The 26,369-nt window shown below is 42.5% G+C and overlaps 2 protein-coding genes and 1 long non-coding RNA gene across 3 annotated transcripts in view; 2 read left to right on the top strand and 1 right to left on the bottom strand.

Moving 5' to 3' along the window:
- The window catches only part of egfra (epidermal growth factor receptor a (erythroblastic leukemia viral (v-erb-b) oncogene homolog, avian)), a 33,079-nt gene extending 26,512 nt beyond the window's left edge, over positions 1 to 6,567 (top strand). Inside the window, exons 20-28 of the mRNA XM_068748677.1 lie at positions 562 to 747; positions 1,585 to 1,740; positions 2,356 to 2,431; positions 3,047 to 3,193; positions 3,317 to 3,414; positions 3,500 to 3,667; positions 5,307 to 5,354; positions 5,447 to 5,540; positions 6,042 to 6,567. Of these exons, the coding sequence (XP_068604778.1) occupies positions 562 to 747; positions 1,585 to 1,740; positions 2,356 to 2,431; positions 3,047 to 3,193; positions 3,317 to 3,414; positions 3,500 to 3,667; positions 5,307 to 5,354; positions 5,447 to 5,540; positions 6,042 to 6,385 (1,317 nt within the window). The 3' untranslated portion in view covers positions 6,386 to 6,567. The remainder of the gene's footprint in view (positions 1 to 561; positions 748 to 1,584; positions 1,741 to 2,355; positions 2,432 to 3,046; positions 3,194 to 3,316; positions 3,415 to 3,499; positions 3,668 to 5,306; positions 5,355 to 5,446; positions 5,541 to 6,041) is intronic.
- A 2,170-nt stretch (positions 6,568 to 8,737) lies between these two features.
- LOC137904978 (uncharacterized) lies at positions 8,738 to 10,490 on the bottom strand. Its single transcript, XR_011105820.1, has 2 exons — positions 10,327 to 10,490; positions 8,738 to 9,993 (listed from the first exon to the last, which is right to left on the bottom strand). It is a non-coding gene; the product is annotated as an uncharacterized lncRNA (long non-coding RNA).
- A 1,282-nt stretch (positions 10,491 to 11,772) lies between these two features.
- On the top strand, positions 11,773 to 24,371 carry npc1 (Niemann-Pick disease, type C1). Its single transcript, XM_068748576.1, has 25 exons — positions 11,773 to 11,850; positions 14,046 to 14,174; positions 14,269 to 14,375; positions 15,057 to 15,202; positions 15,430 to 15,597; positions 15,689 to 15,938; positions 16,085 to 16,167; positions 16,274 to 16,644; positions 16,797 to 17,023; positions 17,176 to 17,276; positions 17,529 to 17,631; positions 17,718 to 17,907; positions 18,162 to 18,344; positions 18,451 to 18,565; positions 18,744 to 18,871; positions 19,176 to 19,310; positions 19,461 to 19,550; positions 20,345 to 20,535; positions 20,620 to 20,735; positions 20,858 to 20,987; positions 21,115 to 21,300; positions 21,535 to 21,766; positions 22,119 to 22,232; positions 22,424 to 22,586; positions 22,695 to 24,371. The coding sequence occupies exons 1-25, from the start codon at positions 11,773 to 11,775 to the stop codon at positions 22,775 to 22,777; spliced, it is 3,819 nt and encodes a 1,272-aa protein (XP_068604677.1). The 3' UTR covers positions 22,778 to 24,371.
- The last annotated feature ends 1,998 nt before the right edge of the window (positions 24,372 to 26,369 follow it).

Genomic DNA, 26,369 nt, shown 5'->3' with positions numbered 1-26,369 from the left:
TGACCCCCCCCCCCCTCTCTCTTACATGGCTGTAGGAAATGGAACTAATTCATTGGAGGACAGGTTGTGGCAGGTGTAACCCAAGACTGAGATGTTGAGGAAAGGATTGCAGTCCTGGAGCTGCTCTGTGGAAGCAGCCAGTTTAAAATGCACCATGCAAACTGTTGAATGTGCAACTTTCGATGTGATGTTGCCAGAAGCCTCTGTTACTTCTGGAGTCTTCTGAACCTGCTTGTGGGCGGCCTGTTGTAGTGCTGGCCAGCGCTGCTTAACCCCTTATACCCATGAGAGTTTCTGCTCTCTGCTGAGACACATAAGATCAACTTGGCTCTGCTGCTTAAGAACCTACCTCTCAGTGCAGGTTGTCCACACTAAGGCCTTTCTTATTCATTGTGCACGATTTACTAATATTGATTCAGTGGAAGACGGAAAGAAAGGACGGTGACGTCTTTCCATGTGAACAATGGGCTTGTTTTGTTCTTTGTGTCACACAATTGCCTTCATATCATGTTCACCTGAATAACAACACATCTTTTTCTTGTGCCTACATGTGCACCACAGGAGGCTTATGTAATGGCCAGTGTGGAACACCCCCACGTGTGCCGCCTGCTTGGCATCTGCCTGACATCCACAGTGCAGCTCATCACCCAGCTGATGCCTTATGGCTGCCTGCTGGACTATGTCAAAGAGAACAAGGACAACATCGGTTCCCAGTGCCTGCTCAACTGGTGTGTGCAGATAGCCAAGGTAAGAGAGAGACGCCGTTTGAAAGTCATCAGGTTACACATCAGGTATTGTTCCATAGGTACAACCTTTGCAGGGCTGTTCGACACACCTACATTAGATGTGAGCCAATAAAGATATTTAATATGTTGCTGATGTTTGCTTGCGGTAACAATAATGATCATCCCATGCCTGTTTTTTTGTTTTGTTTAGAGAAGCGGGGTATGAGATAGCAGCAATCCAATTGAGTGCTTCTGCAGAGCAAGTCAAGTTGTTAGAAAGAGCAGCGCATGCAACTTTTAGCCGTTAAGAAATATTGTCAAACAGCAAACCAACCTTCTCCGAAGTCAACCTCTAGAATGTCTAGAAACCAAAACTCAATAACATAAAAACAGATGGATATTAAAGGGTCAATACATATATGTATATATATATATATGTATTGCAACTACTACAACATTTTACAATGCCTGATTATACAGTCAATGTACAGCCGACAGCGAAGGCTCAAAAAGCGATGTCACAATGAATGCTGTGCTACAGTGGGTAGCGCTGCACGAAGCAGCAAGCAAATATCTGTTTGTCTGCTTTGTGAAATAAATATTTTGATTGAAAATTTCTGAATTCTCTGTATTTGTATTTTTTGGTTTTGTACGTTTTTGATTTTTGATGTGTCGGACACAGTAAACATTACATGCTTGTGAGTGTCAAATGATTTGACTCATCGGGTGAAGATAACAATTGTCGACCACAATTAGGCATTTCATTGTGTGATCAAGCAATTCTTCTGTGTTTTTGCATCCATGTCAGTTGTAAGACACTTTTGTAATAACTTGCACTTCATCGTTTGCTTGACAAAAGGGCATGAACTACCTGGAGGAGCGCCACTTGGTACACCGTGACTTGGCAGCCAGAAATGTCCTGGTCAAGATTCCCCAACATGTCAAGATCACAGACTTTGGTCTGGCCAAACTCCTAAATGCAGATGAGAAGGAGTACCACGCCGATGGTGGAAAGGTTGGTTTGCTAAGGTGGAAAGGTTGGTTTGCTAAGGAGTGTCTCTCATTAATGTCTACAAAACTCCTTAAATCAACTTTGCATTTCATCTCCATGTCGGTGCTTGTAAATACACCCGTAATGTGAACATTCAATTTATAAACTGGGCGTTTGTTAACCTGATGCCTTCTAATCGAAGAATGAATTTGTTTCATTATGCAAAAAATATTTTATCTTTGCATTTGTAGTTCTTCTCTTGTATATCTGAACGAAACGAGTGAATCGAGTTCTTAGAGAAATGACAAATCAAAATAAGTCCCTTTTCTCATCAGTGTTTCTATGTCCAAGAGAAACATTTAATGTCCTCCCAGAAGATGTGCAGTACTTTTTATTTACTTGTATCTATAGACTATAAACGACAACAAAACACCTTTTTAAAAACAGACATAAATTGTGCCAGGAAAAATATCTGCAAGCGCTTAGGAGGATAGTACGGTATATATTTACAGGAAGATTGTGGGAAATAGCAATCCATTCAAGCTTATTGTCCGGACGTACTGACAGGACTTACTGGAGCTTTTCAGATTTAAGGCATGTTGGGAATCACTGCAGTATTTACTGATCTGTTCTCCATAGGTACCAATAAAATGGATGGCTCTTGAATCTATCCTGAACAGAACGTACACCCACCAGAGTGACGTATGGAGCTATGGTAAGTCGTGTGCTTCGTGTTACCTCTTGGAAACTGAGCCGATCGCTATTACCATTGCTCAATAAAGTGTAAAAACATGTTGCACAGGAGGTTGTTTTTGGATCTATTCAGGCTCGTCAGCATTTTCCCACATGAGAATGAGAAGGGAAGAACATCTTGCTAGCATCTGTGATTTTTAGGACACTGGAAGCGCACACCTACACAACAGCAATCTCAGTTGGGACAGTGTTACGTCAGAAGGGACTGCTGGCACAACCCGGATTTCTAAAGCTGTTCTTTCAGCCCCAGGAGCAGACATATGGCTACACAACTGCACACACTCACACAGCTTTCGTATATGGGCCGGCTTCCAAATCTTCTTTTCCTGGGGGTTTGATCATTCCTTCCGCTCAATATGGCAAAAGCATCAGTAGACCCTGGCAGGAGTGACAGGCTTCCTTTCCTCCTCTTTTCTTCTTCAGTTCCTCCAACACAGATATGCATCCTGCTGACTCCCACCACTGCAGGCAGAGCCAACATGTCAACTCTATTCGGACTGTTATTCGGAACGTTTACATCCTGCCACTGTGAAGGTGAACGGCAGCTCTTCATCAGACGTTTTTTTTCTCTCTCCAGGTGTAACAGTTTGGGAGCTGATGACTTTTGGAACCAAACCCTATGATGGGATTCCAGCCAGTGAAATAGCTGGGCTCCTGGAGAAAGGGGAGCGACTGCCTCAACCGCCCATCTGTACAATAGATGTCTACATGATCATGGTGAAATGTAAGAGGAGTGGGTTGCTGGCTGCGTTGCATGATATTTACCCCTCATTTCCCCGCAGATAATGTTGGTGAATGCAATATGTTTTTGTCTTATGATAATGTCTGCTTTGACGTGTCGGCACAGGCTGGATGATTGACGCGGCTAGCCGACCTCGATTCCGGGAACTGATAGCGGAGTTCACAAAGATGGCTCGTGATCCCTCTCGTTATCTGGTCATTCAGGTATTTAGCATTCGCACTAGTCATAAATATGCAATTTGTTTGACGGCACACGAAGCTAACTAGGTTACTTATTTTCCTATTCCAGGGTGACGACCGCATGCACCTGCCGAGTCCCTCGGATGCTAAATTGTTCCGTAGCTTGATCAGCAGGGAGGACATGGAGGACGCTGTGGATGCTGACGAGTACCTGCTGCCGCAACACGGATTCTTCAGCAGCCCGAGCACCTCCCAGACCCCGCTGCTACACTCCACAGTAAGATCCTGCTGTTTCATGTGACGATCTGAAAATGATGGATTCATGGCAAACCTCGGATTTTGTTTTTAGGTTTTTGTTTTGCCGACCAACAATCCTGCAAAGAATGATTTATGAACTCAAATGCTGTTTGCATTGCACATACAGGAGCAATGATGGATGTAATTTTTCTAAAAACATGCATCCAACAGTATTTGCTAACATCATCACAACTTATATGACTGGGAATATAATGTCGATGTTTCGCATAATGTGCTTTTTTGTTTAATCCGCAATGAATTATTATTATTTTTTAAATGAATGGAAAAAAAAAGACTCATTACATGTAATGAGGAACAGACAGATGTTGTAACCGCAGTCACACACTTTAGACTCATTCTCGTTGACTTTGTCTGCAAATGTTGGAGGGGAATACCAGCTGCGTTGGAGATGGGGTTACATTTCCCAGACTAAAAACAACAATAATTGATTAAGAATTTGCACCAGAAGTGTAATATAATTTAATTGTGCTATTTTAGCTGTGTTTTGTCAGATGGAATTTATGCATAATTCATTGCAGTCAGAATGAAAGAAAACCCACACACAAACCAATTTTTTGCCTCTTGACCACGATCCAGTTGATGATGCAGCGTGAAGAGTTTAAATTGTTCTGTCTTGATTCTGAGTGGCCAGTCATTCTTGGCCTGGATCCTGCTGACCAGTTACCCTCTTGCTCTTTATTGGTCACCACCGGGACTATTTCTCCTCTTCTTGACCCCTGCCCACTCATCATCATCATCATCATCATCTTCATCCTTTCTCCCACGTTTGCTCCCAAGTGCCCTTTGATTAATGAGAGCTGAATGAGCAGAAGTCTTAGGTTCATTAGCAAAACAGAAACACCTCAGGTTCAATGGAGGCCATGCGTAGGCCTGGCTCCTCTATACCTGGGATCATTGCCGGCCACTCACAGCCTGGTTAGCTCATATAACATTTAAAGCTTGATTACCTTTGCAGACAAACTCTTTAAAATCTTTGTCCAACAAAAGCCTAGCATAGGAAAAAGCTCGGGGCACGGCCCATGATAGGTTGAGACATTTTTCACAGATGGTTGCTCCTTCCTTGTCTTTAATTTCCTTTTTCTTGTTGAAAGTAATTGCATTGCCACAGCTGCCACTCCTCTCTCTCTCTCTCTCTCTCTCTCATTCTCTGTTTCCATGGTTTTAGCACCGTTCAAAGTCCCGTGACTCAAGAATCTGACAGACACAACAAAGCTTGTCACATTGCATGAATGAATATGAATCTGCTCAGTGGACGTTTATTTTGATCCTAATCAGCTTGCACCAGATGATAGAGCGGTTCCCCGGTTGCAGATAAAGCACATCACTATCTTCATTCAGCAGATTCTTATTGTCTCCTGAGAGGCTTTAAAACTGACAGTGGCTTAGAAAAAGAACTCACTCCCATAAAAGAAACAATGAATTGCCCAATCTGAATCTATTTACATTTGCGTATTACAATTTAAGTTGTGCTTTTCTTAATGTCTACTGTATTGACAATAGAGTAATTTTCAAATGTTTATGGCGCTATAAAACACAATTTCCTGCCCTGTGTTGTCATCATGACACATTAACTTGAGCTTTTATTATCTGTTTCACAGAGCACGAACAGCAGCATTGGGACATGTCACAACAGAAATGGCTTAATGGTAAGAAGAGATCAATCCATTTGACGGCTCATGCAGAAAGAGAGTTTCTCTGTTTGTGTGCGACTGCCCGACATACTGTTCTTTGTTTTCAGAACGGGGTCCCGAGCAGAGACGGAAGCATTGTTCTCCGATATATACCTGATCCCACGGACAATCATTTAGATAAGGCCTTCCAGCCAGCTCCAGGTGAGAATCCTCCATCTTAATAACCACCGCTATTCTATGCAGCTCAAACGCATCTCATCGGTCGCTCCCCTTCTTCCTGCGCGATTCTGTGAGGATGGAGGTCATCTAGTGGACGGGAAGCATATTGCTGTAATTGCAGCACCGCCTCCCCAATCTGAACATTGTGTGCCTTTTATCATTTTGTGTTGGCATTCTTTAGTGGTAATACAGAAAATAAAATAGACATATAAAAGATTTCCTATTAACAAAATTAATAAAGAAATGTTTCTTCTTTTTTTTCTTCAAAAATCCAGATCGCAAGGCTTTTTTTATTTTTTTCGTCAGCTTTTGAATTCTCTCAGCCTAAGGCGCATTATTGCTGACAATGTGATGTAATTATTTGTAGTTAATGGGCTGCGACTGCTGTGCTATTATCATGGTCTGTTCAGTTTTATAGGCGACTTGCTACACATAATGAGAAACCATCGAGCGTCATTATTCTTGTTGCTGATTATCTTGCAGACTACATTAACCAGAACGGAGTCTCTGATGTGATGAATCCTATCTACAAGCACCCTGGTCATCCTCGCAGCATCCTTCCCACCATCTCCTCTGATGAGACAGAAACAGAATACCTGAACTACTTTAGGAAGGAAGTCAATGGACCCGAGTACCTCAATGAGGTCCCATCCGGCACCTTCCTCCCGCTCACTTCCAATGGCGCAATGCACAACACGCAGAAATACCAGCCACAGAATAGCATAGACAACCCTGATTATCAGCAAGATTTTACTCCTACCTTCATATCCCGCATAAATGGACACATCCCAGCAGCAGAGAATGCAGAGTACTTGGGCCCAGACTGAGGACGTGGTGAGCACGGACAAGAAATAACAGACTGTCTTCTGTTCCATTTAGATGTCTCGTAGATGTCTTGGCTGTGAAAGCATAACTATGTGGTACAACCATGTTTTCATATGTATGTTCTCTCCTGTCAGTTGACACTTGCATCCGCCCGTGTGTCATTTGCATGCAGTAACATCTCACACAAAAGAAAAACTTTCATTCCAAAGAGGGTTTGTTTTTTTTCTTCCCACCAAACTACAAGGGACTCTAAATCAAAGCTGGACTGAAGCTGGCCCATCGATGACTCGGTTGAACTGCGACTCGCTGGACCAGTCGCATAGACGAAAGTGAAATCTCACACACAGCTCATTGAAACTTGTGCGCAAAAGGACTGTGACTGAAAGGATGGAAATGCCTCTGATTTTTTTTTAAAGAGACGGATGCTCTTGTTGCAGGGAACAGAAACTGGCAGCTTAATCTAAAACCCAACCTGAGGTACATGGGCTGTAAAATCACATCGGATCAATGTCATGCATTGGAATTTCAGCTTTCACGCGATGCTGATGTGAAGCCTCAGAACCTTTTGCCCTGGTGGACCCAAGATGACTAAAGGTGGGTTTGGGGAGTAAAGGATGGCATTACTTTTGACTTCCTTAGAGGCCTGACGAAACTCGTCCTGACGGATGAGTTGGTGAGGAAACATGATGTATAGAATGTATAGTCAGTGTAAAGGTGAATTCTATTGAAATGTAACTTTTAATGTTACATTAAGACAGTCTGTAGGCATTGCAAACTGATCGCTGTAGCTTTTAGATCAGAATAACAGTCTGTCCTTTATCCCCTGATATGCGATGACACAGTAACTAGAGAATGTAGAGGTAAATACAGAAAATGTGATTGTGGATGTATTCTGAAAACCTGCAGCATTCCCGTAGCATGAAGCGTATTTGTGTGGACCCACAAAGTTAGCTAAACTCTGAGCTTTATCTTAGTGTGTATCTAGGACGTGGTTTCTGGTCTCTTTCTTGTTAACTTCCATCAGATAGTATATTTTTAACACTGAGACTGCGCTCACAGAATATCAGTGTAAACAAAATTAGTTAAAACCAACACCAACAAACCTTTCCAATAAATGTTTCTCAATTCTTTATTTATTTATTTTTGGTTCCTAAATAAAAAAAAAGGCTGGTTTAGCAGTTTTAGGCTATTTGTGAACAACACATTTTACGAAGTTGTATTTCCTTGTAAGCATGGGTTGTTTCATTCAGATGTTTATTCCATGTCACGTTACAAATTAAGACTGTTTCTAATCTAATGTGTCTATTTTTAACACTTTGGAAAATTTCCTTTTTTAACAGACGTGTGCTGTCGTTTCACGCTCTCTTTAAAGACTTGAACTCTTGCCAGAGCTTTTACCTTTCCGACATTATTCCTAGTTTTAAAGGGATATACTATCGCAGCAACCCGTAAGCCTACTTTTGAAGATGTTACACAGGTACTTGTGCAGAAAACAATGATTATATATGCAATATATTGGAAATAGTCACCTATAATTTAAAATCAGTACACAGTTTGGTCACATCATATGAGAATATGCACTTAAATCTGAGTTGTCATGAATTCCTTCAAAAGAGAAAATGAATAAATCTCTTTTTTGTATGGAAACAAACACGTCTGTTTTTGTCCTCACAAATTAAATTAGGGTTGGATTTAGAAAGTCGGACTGAGAGTCCAAGGAGTCACTAATCTCCTCAGTCTTTTTTTATCTCAATTCCTAAAGACTATGATTAAATCCCTAAGTAGATATTCATCAGTGTCCAACTCTATTCTTTGCTTTGCTACTTTGGCCCTGCATGTTGTAAACTATAAAAAGAAATTAGAAAAGCGAAATAAGTATTAATTACTTATTTCGATTTTCTAATTTCTTTTTTATTGTTATTTTAAATATATTTCATCGCTATTCTGTGTTTACAGCAAGGAAAATGAGGAAAAAATTATCAAATTTCAAACTTCCACAATATATTGTGAGTCAATTATTCAAATGCATTTGTTTTTTTAAGGATTATGAATCTTGTAATAACTTAAAGAACTTGAATCTGGTTTCACTTTACCACTGTACAGTGTGTTGGGAATTTTAAGTAAAATATTGTCTATTTAGGCCCGAGCGCCTATCTAGCCGCAAGGGGCTATTGCTTTTGCAACGCAGAAGACGACGAGTTGACGAGCGCAGCGAGTCAACCCTCGGCATTCAACTTCGCAATGCTGTTGACGACGACTAACACTGGTCCAAGATTTTTGGATCAGGCTGGAGAACGGACGGACCTGACGGGACACAAGTACACAAAATATCAGGCAAAAATAAAGAATACTGGTGGCACTATGAATATTATTTATTTGATCACATTCAGACTGGCCAGATCAACATCTTCACCAGTGCATTTGAGTAGAATAGCTAAAAAGACAACTGTTTTTGCATCATTTGTGACTGAATGACACTACTGCTCACTGTTGTCAAAATCCATAACACGTCAAGTAATAGTTAACACATTAGTAAATAACTCAAAGCCATTTCGGCAGCATATATCATCATCAAAACAAATATTCACATATAATAATCAAACAATCAATCGGAAAATTCTCCTGCAATTGAAATAAAATAAGTACAAATGGTTTCATGTTGGCAGAGCTGTGACGTCCTGTTCTTTAAATGTGTTGCAGATGTTTTTTCATTGTGAGAAATTACCAGACCCATTATAAGATTATACTGATGGCTTTGTTTGTGGCAGTCCTTAAGATATAAATTAAATTATCAATTTACTAGATACCGTTTCTTCAAGGCATTGCCTTTTCATTTTGGACACACTTTTTCAAGATTAAGATAATTACCGTTTCATTTCAAGGCTGTTTGTACTGAAAAAGCTTGAAGAGCCTAAACAGAATCATTACTCCAAGACAGAACTATTAGCAATATTCAGACAAGTAAATAACTGGAAGAATAAAGTGTAACATGTTTTAAAGAAAAGACATCTGCAACTTTCTATTTTTTTGTTGTCATGGAGGCATATGAATATAATTTAAAGGTACAGTTTGTATAGGTCTGGGCTGTTAAACAGTAAACAACAATTCCTAATAAAATAAGATCCTCACCTGTAATATATTTCTGTGTACCGGTATTCTATTTGTTTTGTGGAAGGATTAACCACAGGATTTTGATGTTGTTGCTGCTGTTTTGAGACACTTTACATTCACATCTAAACACTATCTTGGGGGCAGATTGTTTCACTCAAATATAGTAACCTTCTATAGTTTAAATAATAGAGCAGAGCGAGATTGATGCTCACAGAATGTAAACAGTGCATGCATTTTCTAGATTTTGCCGTGCTCCCATTCTTCATGAGCCTTTATCGCTGTTGTTCCCCCACAAACACACCGTGGCCTCGTTTCCCTCTAGTCACAACACGACTGGTTGTTTCCCAGCCTCTTCTCCTGCTTCACCTCCTTTCGGTGCTATCTCCCTGCGTCTCTCCATAATGTCTGGGCTTTTCAGATATAGTCGTCAGCGGTTTCCGGAGCATGAGCAGACCTGCTACCCCAACCGCAGTCTTCTTTACAAAGCTTAGAACTGCATCTGAAACACAGGAGACAAATGTCAACAGCTGTCTTTATTTGGAATTAATCAATCAAATCAATCAAATCTTTATTTGCAGACACAATGGTCCAATTAAAAAGTTATTAAGAGCAACATTTGTTTATTTTTTTTAAACAAACCCCTTCTGCATCTTTTCACCTCCACCAGGTCACTCTGGGAAACACCGTCTGCAATATCAACACTGTAAAAGTTCCGTTTCGCCGGTCTGTTGTGGTTCTGTTGCTGCTGGTCCCCCCGCTCCTAATCTCATTGTGTAGCTACTATGCCATGACATTAAAGGCTTTCTATTCTACACCAGGTCGCTGCCGTTACCTTTCTTGGGCCACTCGGTGGATTTTGCCCATGAACGGGCTCAAATAGCGACGTAATTCCGTCAATTATCGATCCATCCATTCCAGACACATACGATGAAGTTCTACCGAACTCTTTGACGTGGGCCAGGACTATTTCAACAGCGATCAAACAAAATACTACGATCTCCGACACTGTCAGCAGCTGATTTAGCTTAGCTGTTAGCAGAACTGTACAGAAACGCGAAAGATGCGCGTCATTCCTCGCGTCATTGACGGATCAGATGCCCATTGGCTGCTGAGCGCGTCAGTGACGGATCAGACGACCATTGGCTGCTGAGCGGAGAGACGCATTAGACGACCATTGGTTGCTGAGCCGCGTCAGTGACGGATCAGACGCCCATTGGCTGCTGAGCTGCTGACGTAAACTCTGGGTTCACGTCCCAGATACAAGACAGCCAATGCACACGATGAAATCTTTTAAATACTTTTTAACTTTACTCTTTAACTAACGGCGAATATATTAATAATAATAATAATAATAATAAGAATAATATAATGCACATTTAGTGTTTTTTTTTAAATAGCTTCTTTTCTGAGATTGTAAAACCAGAATATAACCACGTAAATAATAGAATAACAAAGGACAACTTTATGGTGTCCGAATAGTAATTCATACTTATTACTCATGTCAGTAATTAAGCAGTTCCATCAAGGCAAAACAAACAAACAAACAAAACAAACAAAGCTGGATTTGAGTCTCGAATGTAATGCTGAATCCTAACACCAATTGTTTGGTTCCTGTGTGAGTGACCTCTATAGTAATCCTTTTCTTGCCTCATATTACTTTTAATGAAGTATAATGTGTGATTCTTAGTCCAGTTATATTATTTTATAGCAACTGGCAACAAGATATGGAGTACAGTGTGGCTATGCTGTATGCACTTCTGATGTGTAGAGGACAGACAGAATGATAAATGCTCAGATGACTAGCAGCTACTGAAGTCACATGAGGGGACCTATGCTGGACCTTGTTCAAGACTATGGTGACCAGATCACAACCGGACAAATGTGAGACAACAGGTCTGTGTGAGTGGGACAAAGCATGATCATGAGGGACACTTTGCAGATGCCAAACAATGATTATTATTTCCAGACATATGATATATTTTGTGTAATTAAGTGTACCTCAGTATAAATTAAGTTGTGCATTTGACTTGTACAGAAGTCTTTTATTTTATACAAACTCTTGAAAAGCCATGGATATACGCAGGTACCTTTGTGTAATGAGCCTTCAGCGTCGTTTGGGGGCAGCACTCGCCGCACAGTTTGTCTCCAACCAAAGTAAATAATCCGAAGAAGAAGAAGTAGCAATAATCCGACGAAGAAGAAGAAAAAGAAGCCATCAGCAATATATGCGAAACGTCAACAGGAGTGTCACTTCGGCGAAGTCTCTCCAGCGACAGCAATGGGCTCCGTACCAAGGAGAGGCGTTTCGTGCTTCATTTTCTTCCTCGTATTCCTGTCTGAAGGATATTTTCGGCTGGTGAGTGTGATCAGCGTTCGTGACTCAGCTCGGTCAGCAGTTTGCTAATGTTGTGTTAATCTTAGTTGAACAAACCGGTGCGTCTCTATCAGGGGTTCACCATTTAATCCGAGGGGATTATTATTGCGCAGTTATTTACGAGTTTGCAACTGTCCCGGCCTTTTTTATGTTAGTTAAAATGCAAAATGTTAAGTAAGCTTTTACATTCCTGAGGAACAGGTTGCGTTGATGCAGGCTGTAATGCCGACCAGTGTCCTAAATGTCCTGATATCACGTCTCTGCAAATTAAAATCAACTAAGTACTAAAAATTAAACGTGGTTACACAAACGTGTATCCCGTTCATGCTGCTCGCAAAACTAGAATTACATGGATTAGCAGCTAGCTAGCTAAACGCGGTGTAATTTCCACTTCAACTCTTTATAAAAGGTAAAGACAGTGCAAATGAGAGTTTATTAATATTTGCATTATGTAGTACATAGCAATTAAGTATATGTTGATTAAAAAGCAAACTAGTGATGGGCATAAAGGTGAAAATGTAACATATGTCTCTTATATATAGCTCTATTTATATACAGCTATATATGTGTGTGTGGTTGTTGCATATTTGTCCTGCAATTTCAAATCAAATGCAAGTCACGTGTTCCATCGCCAGTAAATTGATTTAATTGACAATCAGTCACACTCTTGTCAGTGTTAATCTCCATGTATTTAGTGCAATGCATATAGTACCTCAAACCTGTGCTAAAGCTGCAAAATTGATTCCGTGTACTCATTACTGTTTCAAGATAAGCTAACAGTACACTGGTTAAAAAAACAAAAAGCAGTAGCAACGGTGATAGGATGAGTGAATAATTGCAGATTTTGCAGTAGATGAACAGAGAGATTACAAAAACGTGCATGTCTTGCTTTTGTAAGGTTGTTTATTAGGCTTGTCTAAACCAAACTAAGCTTTGTAAGGCATTGGTTTTCACTCAACTTGGGATGAGTTCCCTGTCCTTAAAGAGGATATTGGACAAAAATCCAATACAGTGTGACTGCTGGCCTAGTCTGCAGCTGCAAAGGCTCTGGTCCTTGAACTTAAGCTCACAAGGCAGAAGTAGAACAAAGTGTAGCCCTGATGTTACTCATAAAACGGTTGGATAAAATGCATCCTCAGCTGCGGCCGCAGGTTTATCGGTCTTTCATCCATGCATTTGAACGTTTGATTGAAGACAGAACTAAAAATGATCGTGACAGGCTATACTATCTTGAGCAGTTCACCTCGGGTTTGCCAAAAGACTTGGTTTGCAGCTGTCTGCACATGGATAGGAGTCGGGGCTACAGTGAAGCAAGAACAACTCTCAAAAGAATACTTTGGGAATGAAATGAAAATCTCTGGAGCTAATCTGGAAAAATACTTAAACTGGTTAAAATGCTGCATGCATATGCAATATATCTGAGAGAATTTGCAGTATCTGGATCAAGCCACAGCCTGTTGAGATACAACACAGAACTGGCAGGAGAATCAAATTTCAACACCTTGTGGACTTTGTCGAAAAACATGCTAAAATGCTTTTGGATCCCTTGTTTGGAGACATTCAAGACCAAATAACGACCAAGATAACTATTCCGCAGTGAATGAACTTCCTTATGGAAAACACAGGAAGGCTCTTATGCTGAATAGATGAACAACAAAACTTCAAAGCCAAATGTATTTAGGTTACTTTAGGAATCTTACCACAGTGCTACTTTTTTCTGGCCTGATATTTTGACACTGAATGTCACATTAGGTTAAGATATTTTTGTGGTGACACTTTGCACTCCTCAAATGCAGAAGTGAGATTTTTCTGTCAGCGATCCAAAATGCAAGATTCTAGAAACATAGGATGTGAAACATACCCAAAATGTTTAAACTAAAGAAAAAGGGTTACGCTCACACCATAGGCTGGTGTTGATAAGTTATAAAACTAGGTCACATGCCCCATTGCGTCCTGCGGCGGAGCTGTGTGAATGGATTATCCTGCATTTGTTGACGGGACCTTGTCCTCACGAGATAAAAACATCAGTAGTTGTCTATCGGTAGAACGATTCATCAGAATCACCAGACTCTCAAAAACAGATTCTTTCATACAGACCAGCAACTCCGCAACATAAAGTGTGAATGACTTTCCTCCTGCAACAAACTACACAAATGTTTGTTTTGTCTGTCTGTCAGGTCGAGGCCCAGCACTGTGTGTGGTACGGCGAGTGTGGAGAATCCCAGAGGGTGCACGGAAAAAAGTACAATTGCAATTACACGGGTCCGCCAATCCCACTACACAATGAAGATCTGGATCTCCTCAAGGTGCGTATCCCCCCCCCCCCCCGCCCAGATGTTTGCAGCTGAGCTTTATTTTGTGCAGGAAGAAATTTGATGAGCGTGACATTTTGGTTTGCAGGAGCTTTGTCCTGGATATGACTACGGTAACAGAAGCCTCTGCTGCGATGTCCACCAGCTGAACACCCTCAAAGGAAGCCTCCAGCTGCCCCTCCAGTTCTTGTCCCGGTATGCGGGGCTGTTATACGCATGCAATGAAACACATGCAAGCATCAAATTAGGCAGTTGGTCTCTTTACCTCTGCCAAGGAGGACGTGTTTCCACCTACGTCTCGGTCTCTTTGCTTGATTGGTCACCCAGAATGGATTTCCATGAAACTGGACCCCGTTTAATTTAGACGCAGATGAGCGGGTAGATTGAGGATTTTTTTTCTTTTTTGATTTATTTACCATTAGATAGATAGATTAGATAAATATACAAAATGTAGTGTAAAGAATTGTCATGCGAAGAGACTTTAATGGATGTATGCGCACACACACACACACACACACTCACAAGTAGCAACAGTCATTTACATGATAAATACAAATTAAAGCGCACCACTACAATCGCTGTCCGGTTTGATGTTACGAGGGCCTGTCGGTGTTGCTCCTCAGAAGCAGCAGATGTCTGGCATCGTTCAGCATCATTCCTTTTGCTGTCGTCACCAGAGAGTCCAGCTTTGAATATCAAAAGGAGTTTCCTGCAGATGTTAAATGAACACAACCTCCTCAGGAAGTCGTTTCTGCAGAGGGTTGTCAGTGTTCAGCTCCTCGGCCTATGAGGTGTTGAGCAGCCATAGATCACCCTGTAGTAGAATAATATAGTTTCCAGTTTTAAAACGTTGCCGCTAACCCTCCTTGTGTCCAGGTGTCCTGCCTGTTTCTTTAATCTGATGAACCTCTTCTGCGAGCTGACGTGCAGCCCCCACCAAAGTCAGTTCATGAATGCTACCAAGTTCAACGGAACTAATGTGGTGGAAGTGCAGTACTATATCGGAGAGACATTTGCTGGTGGTGAGTTCAGTCTTTCTCAGTTGATTTCGACACCATGGACGGTTCCGCCCTCTTTGCGTCACATCTGTGTCACGTCTTGTGTAATTCTACTTCCGTGGGTGACTAATGGTCATAGAAGTCTATTCGTCATCCTTTTTTTTCCTGAAGGAAATAAGTGATGTGCGACTTAACTTGATGAAAACCTTTGCGCTTTCCCCTTAAAAAAAACCCCAACTTGACCTTTTCAGCGATGTACAATGCCTGTAAGGACGTCCAGGCTCCTTCCAGCAACATCAAAGCCTTATCGCTGCTGTGCGGGAAGGATGCAGAGTACTGCAACGCCACTAACTGGATCCAGTACATGTTCGACGTCAGCAATGAACAGACTCCCTTTCCAATAATCCCAATATTCTCAGGTAAATCATCTTGTAGAATATGCTCTCTGCATAGTGCTGCTGTTTGTGCCGTGAATACACCGTGCTGTGTTTTGCTGTTTCGATCCTGCAGACGCTCCGGTGTTTGGTTACGCTCCCATGAACAACCAGACGTACGACTGCACAGAGGGTCTGGAGGACGGTTCGGGTCCATGTTCCTGTCAGGACTGCTCCAAGGCATGTGGCCCCAAACCCGTACCTCCCCCTCTCCCGTCTCCTTGGACGATCCTTGGCATTGATGCCATGACTGTTATCGTGTGGTTCTCCTACATGGCCTTCCTGCTGATCTTCTCTGGGGCTGTGCTGGGAACTTGGTGTTACAGGTAAGAGACTGGAGGATGGGTTTATTTATTTATTTTTTTGGCTTTTGAAGTTTTTCTTCGAGGATTCGTGCCATTCCTCCTAAAATGTGCTCTGAGATTTGCTTTTTTCATTTTGAATTTGGCTTTATGATTCTTTGTTTGTATAGAAAACGTATGATCACGTCTGAGTACGGCCCCATATTGGACAGCAACTCCCCGTTGTCCCTCAACAGGGATGACCCCGACAATGGTATTGTAATTTATGGCAGCAAGTCAAAGTATTTGCCATATTTATGTCGCCTGTTTGTCCTGCTGGAACACAAATTTAAACCAACGCGGTCTTCCTCCCCTTGTAGTAAATGCATCATGCTGTGAGAAACTGGGTGAAGTCTTTGAGAATTTCCTGCGGACAATCTTCAGCTCCTGGGGATCCTTCTGTGTGCAGCATCCTTCTGTGGTCATACTGGGCAGCCTGGTCCTGGTGATTGCCTCCTCTGGGGGCCTGGTCTACATGCAAATCACCACCGACCCCGTCGAACTGTGGTCGGCTCCCACGAGCCAGGCCCGCCAGGAGAAGGATTACTTTGACAGCCACTTCGGACCCTTCTTCAGAACCATGCAGCTGATTATAACTACCCCGCGCAATGACACTTTCATCTACTCCCCATATTTTGGAGGATCTGATGTCCCATTTGGAGCCATCCTGGGCAAAGAACTTCTGCACCAGGTGGGTCAAAGGAAGAAGGGACATTTGAGTCGTCATCGATCTTTTTTTGTACCAGATTGGATATAGATGTGAAGAACAGCTGCAGCTGAAAATGTTGTTCTTCTTTCTTTCTTTAATTTTTCTTTCTATCTTCTCCTTTCGTTTCCGACCAGGTTCTGGATCTGCAGCTGGAAATCGAAAGCATCGTGGCCACACATGAAGGCCAAAACATCACGCTGAAGGATATTTGCTTGGCGCCGCTGTCCCCCTACAACGACGACTGCACCATCTTGAGTGTCCTCAATTACTTCCAGAACAGCCACACCGTGTTGGACCACACCGTTGGAGACCATTTCTATGTCTACGCTGACTTTCACAGCCACTTCCTGTACTGTGTCAGGTAATTTTAAAGCTTTGTTTTGTTATCTTGTTGATTGATAACCATTAACTATCGTCTTTTATAAAGCAGTTGTTAGTCTTAAACTAGGACGGTCATGTAGTTGCTCGAACACAGGAATAACGATTCCTAACTCCTGCTCCTTTCTTCCTCAGCGCTCCGGCGTCCCTCAATGACACCACTCTCCTCCATGACCCCTGTTTAGGGACCTTCGGGGGCCCCATCTTCCCTTGGCTGGCCATGGGTGGTTACGACGGTGAGATTTTATTGACTAAAGCAGAAGTCGGTTTGCGGTTTTCCATCTAATGCAGCTACATTATCTGTTTATACCCTCTGTAGATTTTTTTTTAAGGCACAAAAAATGCACCTGTGGTCGGTGAACATTTTGTATATGAAGTTACAACAATGTCATCCCAAATTTCTTAGGTCATTGATCATCTTTTATCAATGTGGTTAAAAACATGGCGGTCTAAATACAGAGCGCATCTTTCATTGTCTTCCTGTACAGACACCAACTATAACAATGCCACCGCTCTGGTGATCACCTTTCCTCTCAACAACTACCTGAACAACTCTGTCATGCTGGACAAAGCTCTGGCGTGGGAGAAAGAGTGAGAGCCGTAATTGTACCAGCCAGCTAGAGCCACTGCCAGTGGTACATATACTTTATTGTATTTGTTGTGTGTGTGTATTTCAGATTCATCACGTTCATGAAGTCCTTCAAAAACCCCAACCTGACTATAGCCTATAGTGCAGAGAGGAGTATTGAAGACGAGATAGACCGAGAAAGCAACAGCGACATCCGCACCATTGTCATCAGCTATATCATCATGTTCGTCTACATCTCCCTCGCCCTGGGTCACATCCACAGCTTCAGGAGACTGCTGGTAGGAGCCCAAATCCAAAGTTGCTGCTGCGGTTGTATTTTTGTACAGTGCCATCCTGCTTGCCGCTCCAAGTGTCCCCACAGGCCATGTCTGACAACCTTTTCATGTGGAACTCCTGGCTTGTAACAAATTTAAGTATCCAAGTTCTGCAAAAATAGAAAACGAGCTGGATGACTTCCGGCTGCTCGAGTGTAAAAGAGAGAAGCTAAAGGGAAGAGCGAGAATGATCACTGCCCCCCCCCCCCCCTATACAGGTGGACTCAAAGATTTCTCTGGGTTTAGCGGGCATCTTCATAGTCCTCAGCTCTGTGACCTCCTCACTTGGGATCTTCAGCTACTTTGGTGTTCCCCTCACCCTCATTGTGATCGAAGTCATTCCATTCCTGGTGCTCGCTGTTGGAGTAGACAACATCTTCATTATAGTGCAAACCTATCAGGTGAGCAGCCTTCACCTGATGCATCAAAGAAGCATTTTGATCTCTCTTCTGAGCGCTGCATTCTAAACGCGCGCTGCTCAACCCACTAAAAGGAGTTTCTCAACAGAGAGACGAGCGGATTCCTCACGAGGAACTTCACCAGCAGATTGGGCGCATTCTTGGAGACATCGCTCCGAGCATGTTCCTCTCTTCCTTCTCTGAGACGGTTGCCTTCTCCCTGGGTAAAATAATTCATTCTCTTGAAGCGTGCTGTCCTCTACGCGTACGCCGACGGCGTCCAAATGTACTGATCGAAAGGCTGAAAGGTTTCTGTGGGCAGGATCGATGTAACAGTCTAAAGTGTCGTAGCTTCCTTTTGAGTCACATGCTAAAAAAAAAACTGACTGTTGACCTCCACAGGAGCCCTGTCCACCATGCCTGCCGTGAGGACGTTTTCGCTGTTTGCTGGCTTGGCTGTTTTTATTGATTTCCTGTTGCAGATCAGCTGCTTTGTCAGCTTGCTTGGAATAGATGCAAGAAGACAGGAGGTGAGAGCTGGGAGCGGAGCGGAGGGGGGGGGGGGGGTGCTGGTGATCTATCTAACAGGGAAGGGTTACAGGGTTCCTGTACTTCCAGTGTGATGCTATCAATTGTTATCCTGTTGATGAAATGGATTAAATGGCTCCGCTCTTCTTTGGTTTGCTGTTTAATAATTAGCCAGTTCAGTTTCATGTTTGCAGTGCAACTTGTTCCAGCGTTTCGGTGAAGCGTGATGAAGCCTTGTTTTAAATTCAATGACCTTCAAATTATTTGCACGTCATCAAATTCTGACACGTCTGTCGCGTTTAAAAGGAGAACCGATTTGACATCGTTTGCTGCGTGAAGCTGTCGGAAGCCCAGGAGAAGAAGACGGACGGCATCCTCTTCTGCTTCTTCAAGAAAGTCTATGCCCCGTTCATCCTCAAGGGCTGGGTGCGGCCGATCATTGTGAGTTCCTCGGGGGGGGGGGGGGGGGGCTGTCTGGCTGTGGCGTTTATATTACCTCCGTTCACCTCCAACACGTGAATGGGTTTAGTTGTTAGATTATAGCTTGATCGACATCAGGACGTCGTGTCTCTGTCTGCCCTCTTTGTTTAGGTGGCAGTGTTTGTTGGGATGCTTTCCTTCAGTATCGCTGCAGTGAATAAAGTGGAGATTGGATTGGACCAGAAACTCTCCATGCCAGACGTGAGTTTTTTTTTTACCTCTCTCGAGGCAGGCGTTTGTTTGCCTGTCTGTTAGCAACACAAGCCTCCATTATAAGATCTTGTAAAATATGGATTCAATTCACTCACCAAAATCAGTCATAAAGGGTCTGATATGAACTATCATGCAAAATGTCTTCTGGATCTGATCCAGCATGAGGTCAGGAAAAAATATTAACATTTTAACGTTGAAAACTCCATTCAGGGATAAAAAAAAATCTGTTAAAAAAAAAATCAACTCTTATTCACTTTTACCTTTCATGGTTGTTGTATAAAGACACCAAGCACAATTTGGAACCGTTTGATGATGGTCCAGATCTCCATGGGGACGGTGTAAATCCAATTCGGAGGGGACTGAGCTGCTTGGTGGAGGTCTGCGCTCTCCGAGTGCTTTTCTAGTTCGTTTAGATTTTTTTCTTTTGGAGTTTTCAGTGGAAAAATGATTTGAAAGTGATTCTGTGATTGTTGGTGTATTTTATTCTCCATCCAAAACAACCGTATCTAGACTCACCAGAGGATTGAAGGGTCCGATCTTTTATCTGTGCTGCTATTTTATGCGTGGCTTCGATGGATAAATGATCTTCAGGCATAACTATCATAACTAGGCTCACAGATGTGTTTTGCTAGTCGCCTCAGCTTGAGTCATGTTTAATAGATGAATTCAAAGTAAATCATATCCACAGTAACACCTGAAGTGTGTTGCATAGGAATCTACTACCGCTACTCCAGTCGGCCATGACGCTCGATGTCACTCTGACGATCCGTGTCTCCGTCTAGGACTCGTATGTGCTGCAGTACTTTAGAAACCTGAGCGAGTATCTCCACGCCGGACCTCCGGTGTACTTCGTGGTTGAGGATGGTCTCAACTACAGTAGCCCGGAGGACCAGAATGTTGTTTGCGGAGGAGTGGGCTGCAACAACGACTCTCTCGTCCAGCAGGTCTACTCTGCATCGCTCATCAGCGACTAGTGAGTCTGATCTATGAACGCGGGGTTCATTCATGCACTACGGGGAATGCGTGTGATACCAGTGTCTCTTTGATCTACTCCCAGTACAACCATTGCCTTCCCGTCCTCCTCTTGGCTCGATGACTACTTTGACTGGGTGACGCCTCGGTCCACATGCTGCCGCTACTACAACGCCACCGGGGCCTTCTGCAACGCTTCAGGTGAGGATTGAAAGCGACTTTGAAACCTTCTCTCACCTGCGTTGCTGACATGCGTTTCACTATTTTCTGCCAGTCCTTTGTAAACACAACGATATGACGATATTGTTTCTATTGCTTTGAAGTGGTGGATTCCTCCTGTGTCCACTGTCGGCCCGTGACTCCCAGCGGGAAGCAGAGGCCGGCAGGAGACGACTTCATGCGGTTCCTGCCCATGTTTCTGTCAGATAATCCCAACGCCAAGTGTGGAAAAGGGTAATTTCATAGCTCTGCGATATGTTGTCTTTTCGTTTGAGGTTTTTGTTTTTATTGAATACTTCATCTTCTTATACTTTTGGTTTCCACACTAAAGCTTTCTCACAATGTGTTTATGCTCCTCCAGTGGCCATGCAGCGTATGCCTCCGCGGTGGACCTCTATCCCGGGAACGCGCGGGTCGGAGCATCGTACTTCATGACTTACCACACCATCCTGAAGGATTCCCCAGACTTCATACATGCTTTGAAAATTGCTCGAAACCTTGCTGAAAACATCACCCAGACCATGAACCACAAGGTTTTTGCCTATAGGTGAGTCTCGTTTTGCTGAATGTCGTCTTTTCTTCTACGTAATATGCTTCCTGGATTGTGTGGTAAATTATTGTTCGAAGAATTGTTACGGTGTTTTTCCATTTTCACTCTGGGGGTGAAATTATAATTGATTCTCTGCCTAGTTGTGAACTCAAGCTTCAATGTTTTGGAGGGGAAGTAGGTTATTAAAAAGCAACAGTTGCTTTGACTAAAATGCATTTTCCTCCTTTGCAGCATCTTCTACGTGTTCTACGAGCAGTACCTCACGATTGCCTACGACACCGCCCTGAACCTGGGCGTGTCACTGGCCTCCATATTTGTGGTGACGGCGGTGTTGCTGGGCTTGGAGCTGTGGTCTGCCGTGCTCGTCAGCGTCACCATCGCTATGATCCTGATCAACATGTTCGGCGTCATGTACCTGTGGAGCATCAGCCTCAATGCAGTATCTCTGGTGAACCTGGTCATGGTGAGAAAACGGCATGAAACGCAATATTTACGCTTCTGGTACGCGACACGTCGGGCCAAGGATCTTTCTACTCCGTTCAGCTAGTCCTTTCTGTGTTCGCTCTTCTTTCTGCCGGGTATGACATCGTTATACTCGTCAACTTCATACTTCAGACTCAACACTGGCATAATTCTGTTTTAGGAACGCTCACTGTTGTTTTTTTTACTTCTTGTATGTACTACTAGCTAGAGAGGCTTTGGATGCAGTGACTTGGCTACGTCTCCGCATTGTTTGCTTTTGCACCGCTCTTCAAGCGAATAATAAGTGAACTTGATTGTTGTATTTCATTCCGTTGCTTTCTCCCCGGTTCCAGAGCTGCGGTATCTCGGTGGAGTTCTGCAGTCACATCGTGCGAGCGTTCTCCATCAGTGTGAAGAAGAACAGAGTGGCGCGAGCCGAGGAAGCCCTAGCTCACATGGGCAGCTCCGTAAGTCTGAGAATATCCTAAAGAGAGCCCACAAAAGGAAGTAAATCATTTTGGGGGTGGCAAAAAAATATTTATGATTTTTTTTTTTCAATAGATGGAAAGAATTTGCTTTCATGTTACTATTACAAGTTATTTTGTCTACAATAATTGTTTTGTGAAAATCTGTTTTATTTCCTGTTAACCTTTCACAGGTCTTCAGTGGGATCACACTAACAAAGTTCGGAGGCATCCTGATCCTGGCCCTCTCCAAGTCACAGATCTTCCAGGTCTTCTACTTCAGGATGTACTTGGCCATTGTGTTGCTAGGGGCGACGCACGGCCTGGTCTTCCTCCCTGTGCTGCTCAGTTATGTCGGTCAGTGATGTCACACAATTGAAAGGAAATATATGAAGCAGGGATTTAAAGCCATTTAAAGAATATATATATATATATATGTGTAACGTGTCGTTTTGTGTTTCTCAGGTCCTTCGGTGAACAAAGCAAAGGTGTTCGCTGCGAATAAGCGCTTGGCTGGTACAGAAAGGGAGCGCCTCCTCAACTACTAGAAGGTCATGTTGGACGATGAATCAGGAACTATTTGCCCGGGAGGGTGTGAGCTCGAGTGATTACTGACACACTCATCGTTGCCACTACTATGCAAGGATCTAACTCAGGAAGAGGAGTGCCTAGTCCAGCCTGATTTTCTCCAGAAAACCTTGGACCCCCCCCACCCCCACCCGCTTCTGACTCACTCACTCACTCACCCGCACTGACTCACACAGAACAATCCTGACTTCAGCATTAGTAGCAGGAAGACAAAAGACGGAGAGGCACCAGCATTTTAACATGCAAGCTCTGCATCAGTAGCTCTGAAAACTCAAAAGATGAAACTGGTCGGTTTTACACAGAAGAGAAAAGTGTAGAACGCAACCTTTTTTTTTTGATCATGTTTACTTAGGCGGGAACCATAAATGAATGGCACGTAATAAGACGATCAAATAACAAAGATATCATGGGTCTCTTTATTACCAGGCATCAACATTGGACTGTCCACATTTTGAATTTTACTGCAGGCCAGGTAGCTGGAGCATTTTCGGCTAACATGACAGTTGTCAGCATGTTCTTATTCTAGCCAGGCATTGTTTTGATGTCACTATTGACTCATAGGTGTGTGAGAGGCGTGTACGGTACACGTCTGCATACTTCAAGTGGTGTAGGAGTTGCGGCCTAAACGGAGGTTTCAATCTCTACACGAACGTGGATAATGAACGGCCTCAAAACCTCGCAGCCGTCGTTTTATTCAAAAGTCGCCCGGCTGGAAACATGAGGCCAAAATCATCTTGCATGCTGCAGCCCAGGTGTTACCTGCTAATCTCTAGCTGCATCAATGGCAGCGCTTTAATTTTTACAGTGCAACATTCCAGTTTAGAATTGTTTTAATATTTCTGAAGTTTCCTTTTTTAAAGTGTTAGTCGAGGGTTTTGGTGGGTTTGGTGCTTTTGGTGCTTTTGGGACGTCGGGGTAAGTTCTGATGCCTGGTGTGAAAAGGGTCTATAATGCTAACAACAAAGGAAACACGGTGCAGTCACTGAATGAAACGCAGAGAAGAAGCTGAAGCTTAACATTCACCTGTAAACGACATAGAAAGGATTCACTCATTTATTCTGTTATCTAAAGAATGTTGATGTTCAAATGATGCACGGTGATTAGATTGTGATACAGTCAGGAGCTATTATAAGTTATTACTGTTTTAACTATTAACAGATTTGCTGCTATGTTTAGGCAGTTGTTTTTAATTCTACAGGTCAAGTATAATTTTAGATTTATTGGTGTAGCAATGTTTTATGGAACATAAGATGGAATGTTCTCATTGAAAGTGTTTCACGTCTTCTAATACTAACAAGAAAGCTACTTGTACTACCTGGCATGGAGGAATCGTTTCTGATATGCGTTTCTGATAAAACTGGTTTCATGTCTGAATTTTAACTGTTTTAACTCATTAAATTGTTTTTTGGTGACTTATGCAGTGGGTCTTGTTTCTCTGGAAGAGTACAGCTGCATTTGTTCAGTTTTTTCTGACCCGATACACATCACCACCGCCCCCCCCCCGACTCCTGCCCAAGGAAAACTTTAATAATACAATTTTATGAATCTCATTCTTAGAAGGTTGTTGAATAATAAATAGATAACATGTCTGTTCGCTCCTTCGACCTGTTCTTTCTGTACGCCAAGGAGGTTGTTTTCGGCGGCGTTGGTTTGTCTATTTGCAACATAACTCAAAAAGTTACAGATAGATCTTGAGGAAATTTAAGGAAATGTAGGGAATCTTAGCAGGAATAGTTGATACAATTTTGGTGAAGATCCAGAAGAGATTCTGGATAATTTTGAAACTTTTGTTGTCAATGGAGCTTCAGCTTTGTTACTCAATAGCTCGGTTCATTATTGACTGATGTTTATGGAATTTGACACAGTCATGTAGGGTGGGGGTCTCTATCTTAGCACCCAATTTCATCCGGATCGGATCCGGATTGCGGATACTGTTGCGATATGGATTTTATGTACCAGTCAAAGTTCTAGGAATCTCACAAACACCTGATTGGTCCGCTCGCCAGGTCAACTGATAGCAGCTGATGTGTAGTTTGCTTGGGTTTTTTTTTTATTAAGGAACATCTCAGGAGGGATGGGACGAACAACACTGGCGCGTCAGAAAAGAACTGTGTCGAGTGCGCAAGCGTGAAACCCCGGATTGGTGCGCGTATCGCTTTAACAGAAACCCACGTGATCGGATGCAGGAGTTGTGTCGTCCGGATGTGCCGCGACAAAATGTGTTAAAAGGAAACAAAATGTATCGACTTGTTGCGGGTTCGTTGGATGGAGATTACATTGTTTGCTCCCATTCATGGATCGTTCTCGGAAATGTGTGAATGAATCCATTTTTAGTGTGTTATTTCATATGATTGAACACTTTGGTTAATAAAATACCACATAAACATTTTAACTCTGAATTTTATTACATACAAATTTGCTATATTATACATGCCAACTCTTGAGCATTTACACAAACAAGCACAATTTGAACCCTTCACATGAACAACTTCACTCAGCAAACAAGTGGAGAAAATGATATTATACAGAGATGATCATAGTTTAAGTGAGAGACTAGCAATTAAAGTTAAAATAATATTTCACAGGCTACTGTTGGGTTTACAGCATGCAAGGTTTTCCATCTTTTTTCATTGTGTTTACCTGCAATGATTTTAGATCTACAGCAGAGGTCACTTTTGAGTGACCAACACAAGTGTCAACACAGTGTCGACACAGTTTGTGTAATGTGTCAATACGCTCCTTGAGGTATCGTTAACCCATCACTACATCTCAGTAAGTTACAAGCAAAGATGGGGAGAGGTCTCCCACTTTCTAGAAAATATGTGTGGGAAAAAGAGCCAGCTTTTTAACATCAAAGTTTCTTAATCCATAATTGCAAGGAATTTCTACAACCCATAATATCAAAAGAGTCTGAGCATCCATGTCAGTCATCTTAAATTTCTTTTTTTTTCTTTTTCTATTCCCTTGCCATGTGAGCTGAGACCACGCACCTCCCTGGACCTGAGCTCCTCTGACATAAAATGACTGAGTTTCATTTTAATCGTCAACATTGTGTCCTCCGGACAAAAGAGGAAAACTATCCAGAATGTGACTCGTAAATAGCTCAAAGGCAGGCATCCATGATGGTATGAGGGGAATTAGTGCCCACGGTATGGGTGACATTTGCACGTCTGTGAACAAAGGTGAAACGTCCATACAAACATGTTGCCAAACCAGATTGCAGCTTTTTCAGAGATGGACCTGATTGTTCCAGCAAAACAATTAATGACATTCTGCATTCTCACAACAGTGTGGCTTCAGCGTAAAAGAGTCCAGCTGCATGATGAAGCCCTGAACATTTAACATCTTGCATTTGTGCATGTGCATTTAGCATAAAACACGGATTCATAGATCATTGCACTCTCATTTCATTTACATTTTAAAGTAAAATGCAATTTAGCAATCAGGGTAAATGGGCCAGACTAAAGAGTGTAAAACGGAAAGTGTGATACAAAATTGTTATTAAAATCCAGTCAGTGTAATTAAAGTGATTGCAGACGATAACTACCTCAG

The sequence above is a fragment of the Brachionichthys hirsutus genome, chromosome 15, assembly GCF_040956055.1.
Source record: "Brachionichthys hirsutus isolate HB-005 chromosome 15, CSIRO-AGI_Bhir_v1, whole genome shotgun sequence".
NCBI classification, from domain to species: domain Eukaryota; kingdom Metazoa; phylum Chordata; class Actinopteri; order Lophiiformes; family Brachionichthyidae; genus Brachionichthys; species Brachionichthys hirsutus.
Note: the sequence above shows the minus strand (reverse complement) of the source record. Positions and strands in the feature narration are given on the sequence as shown.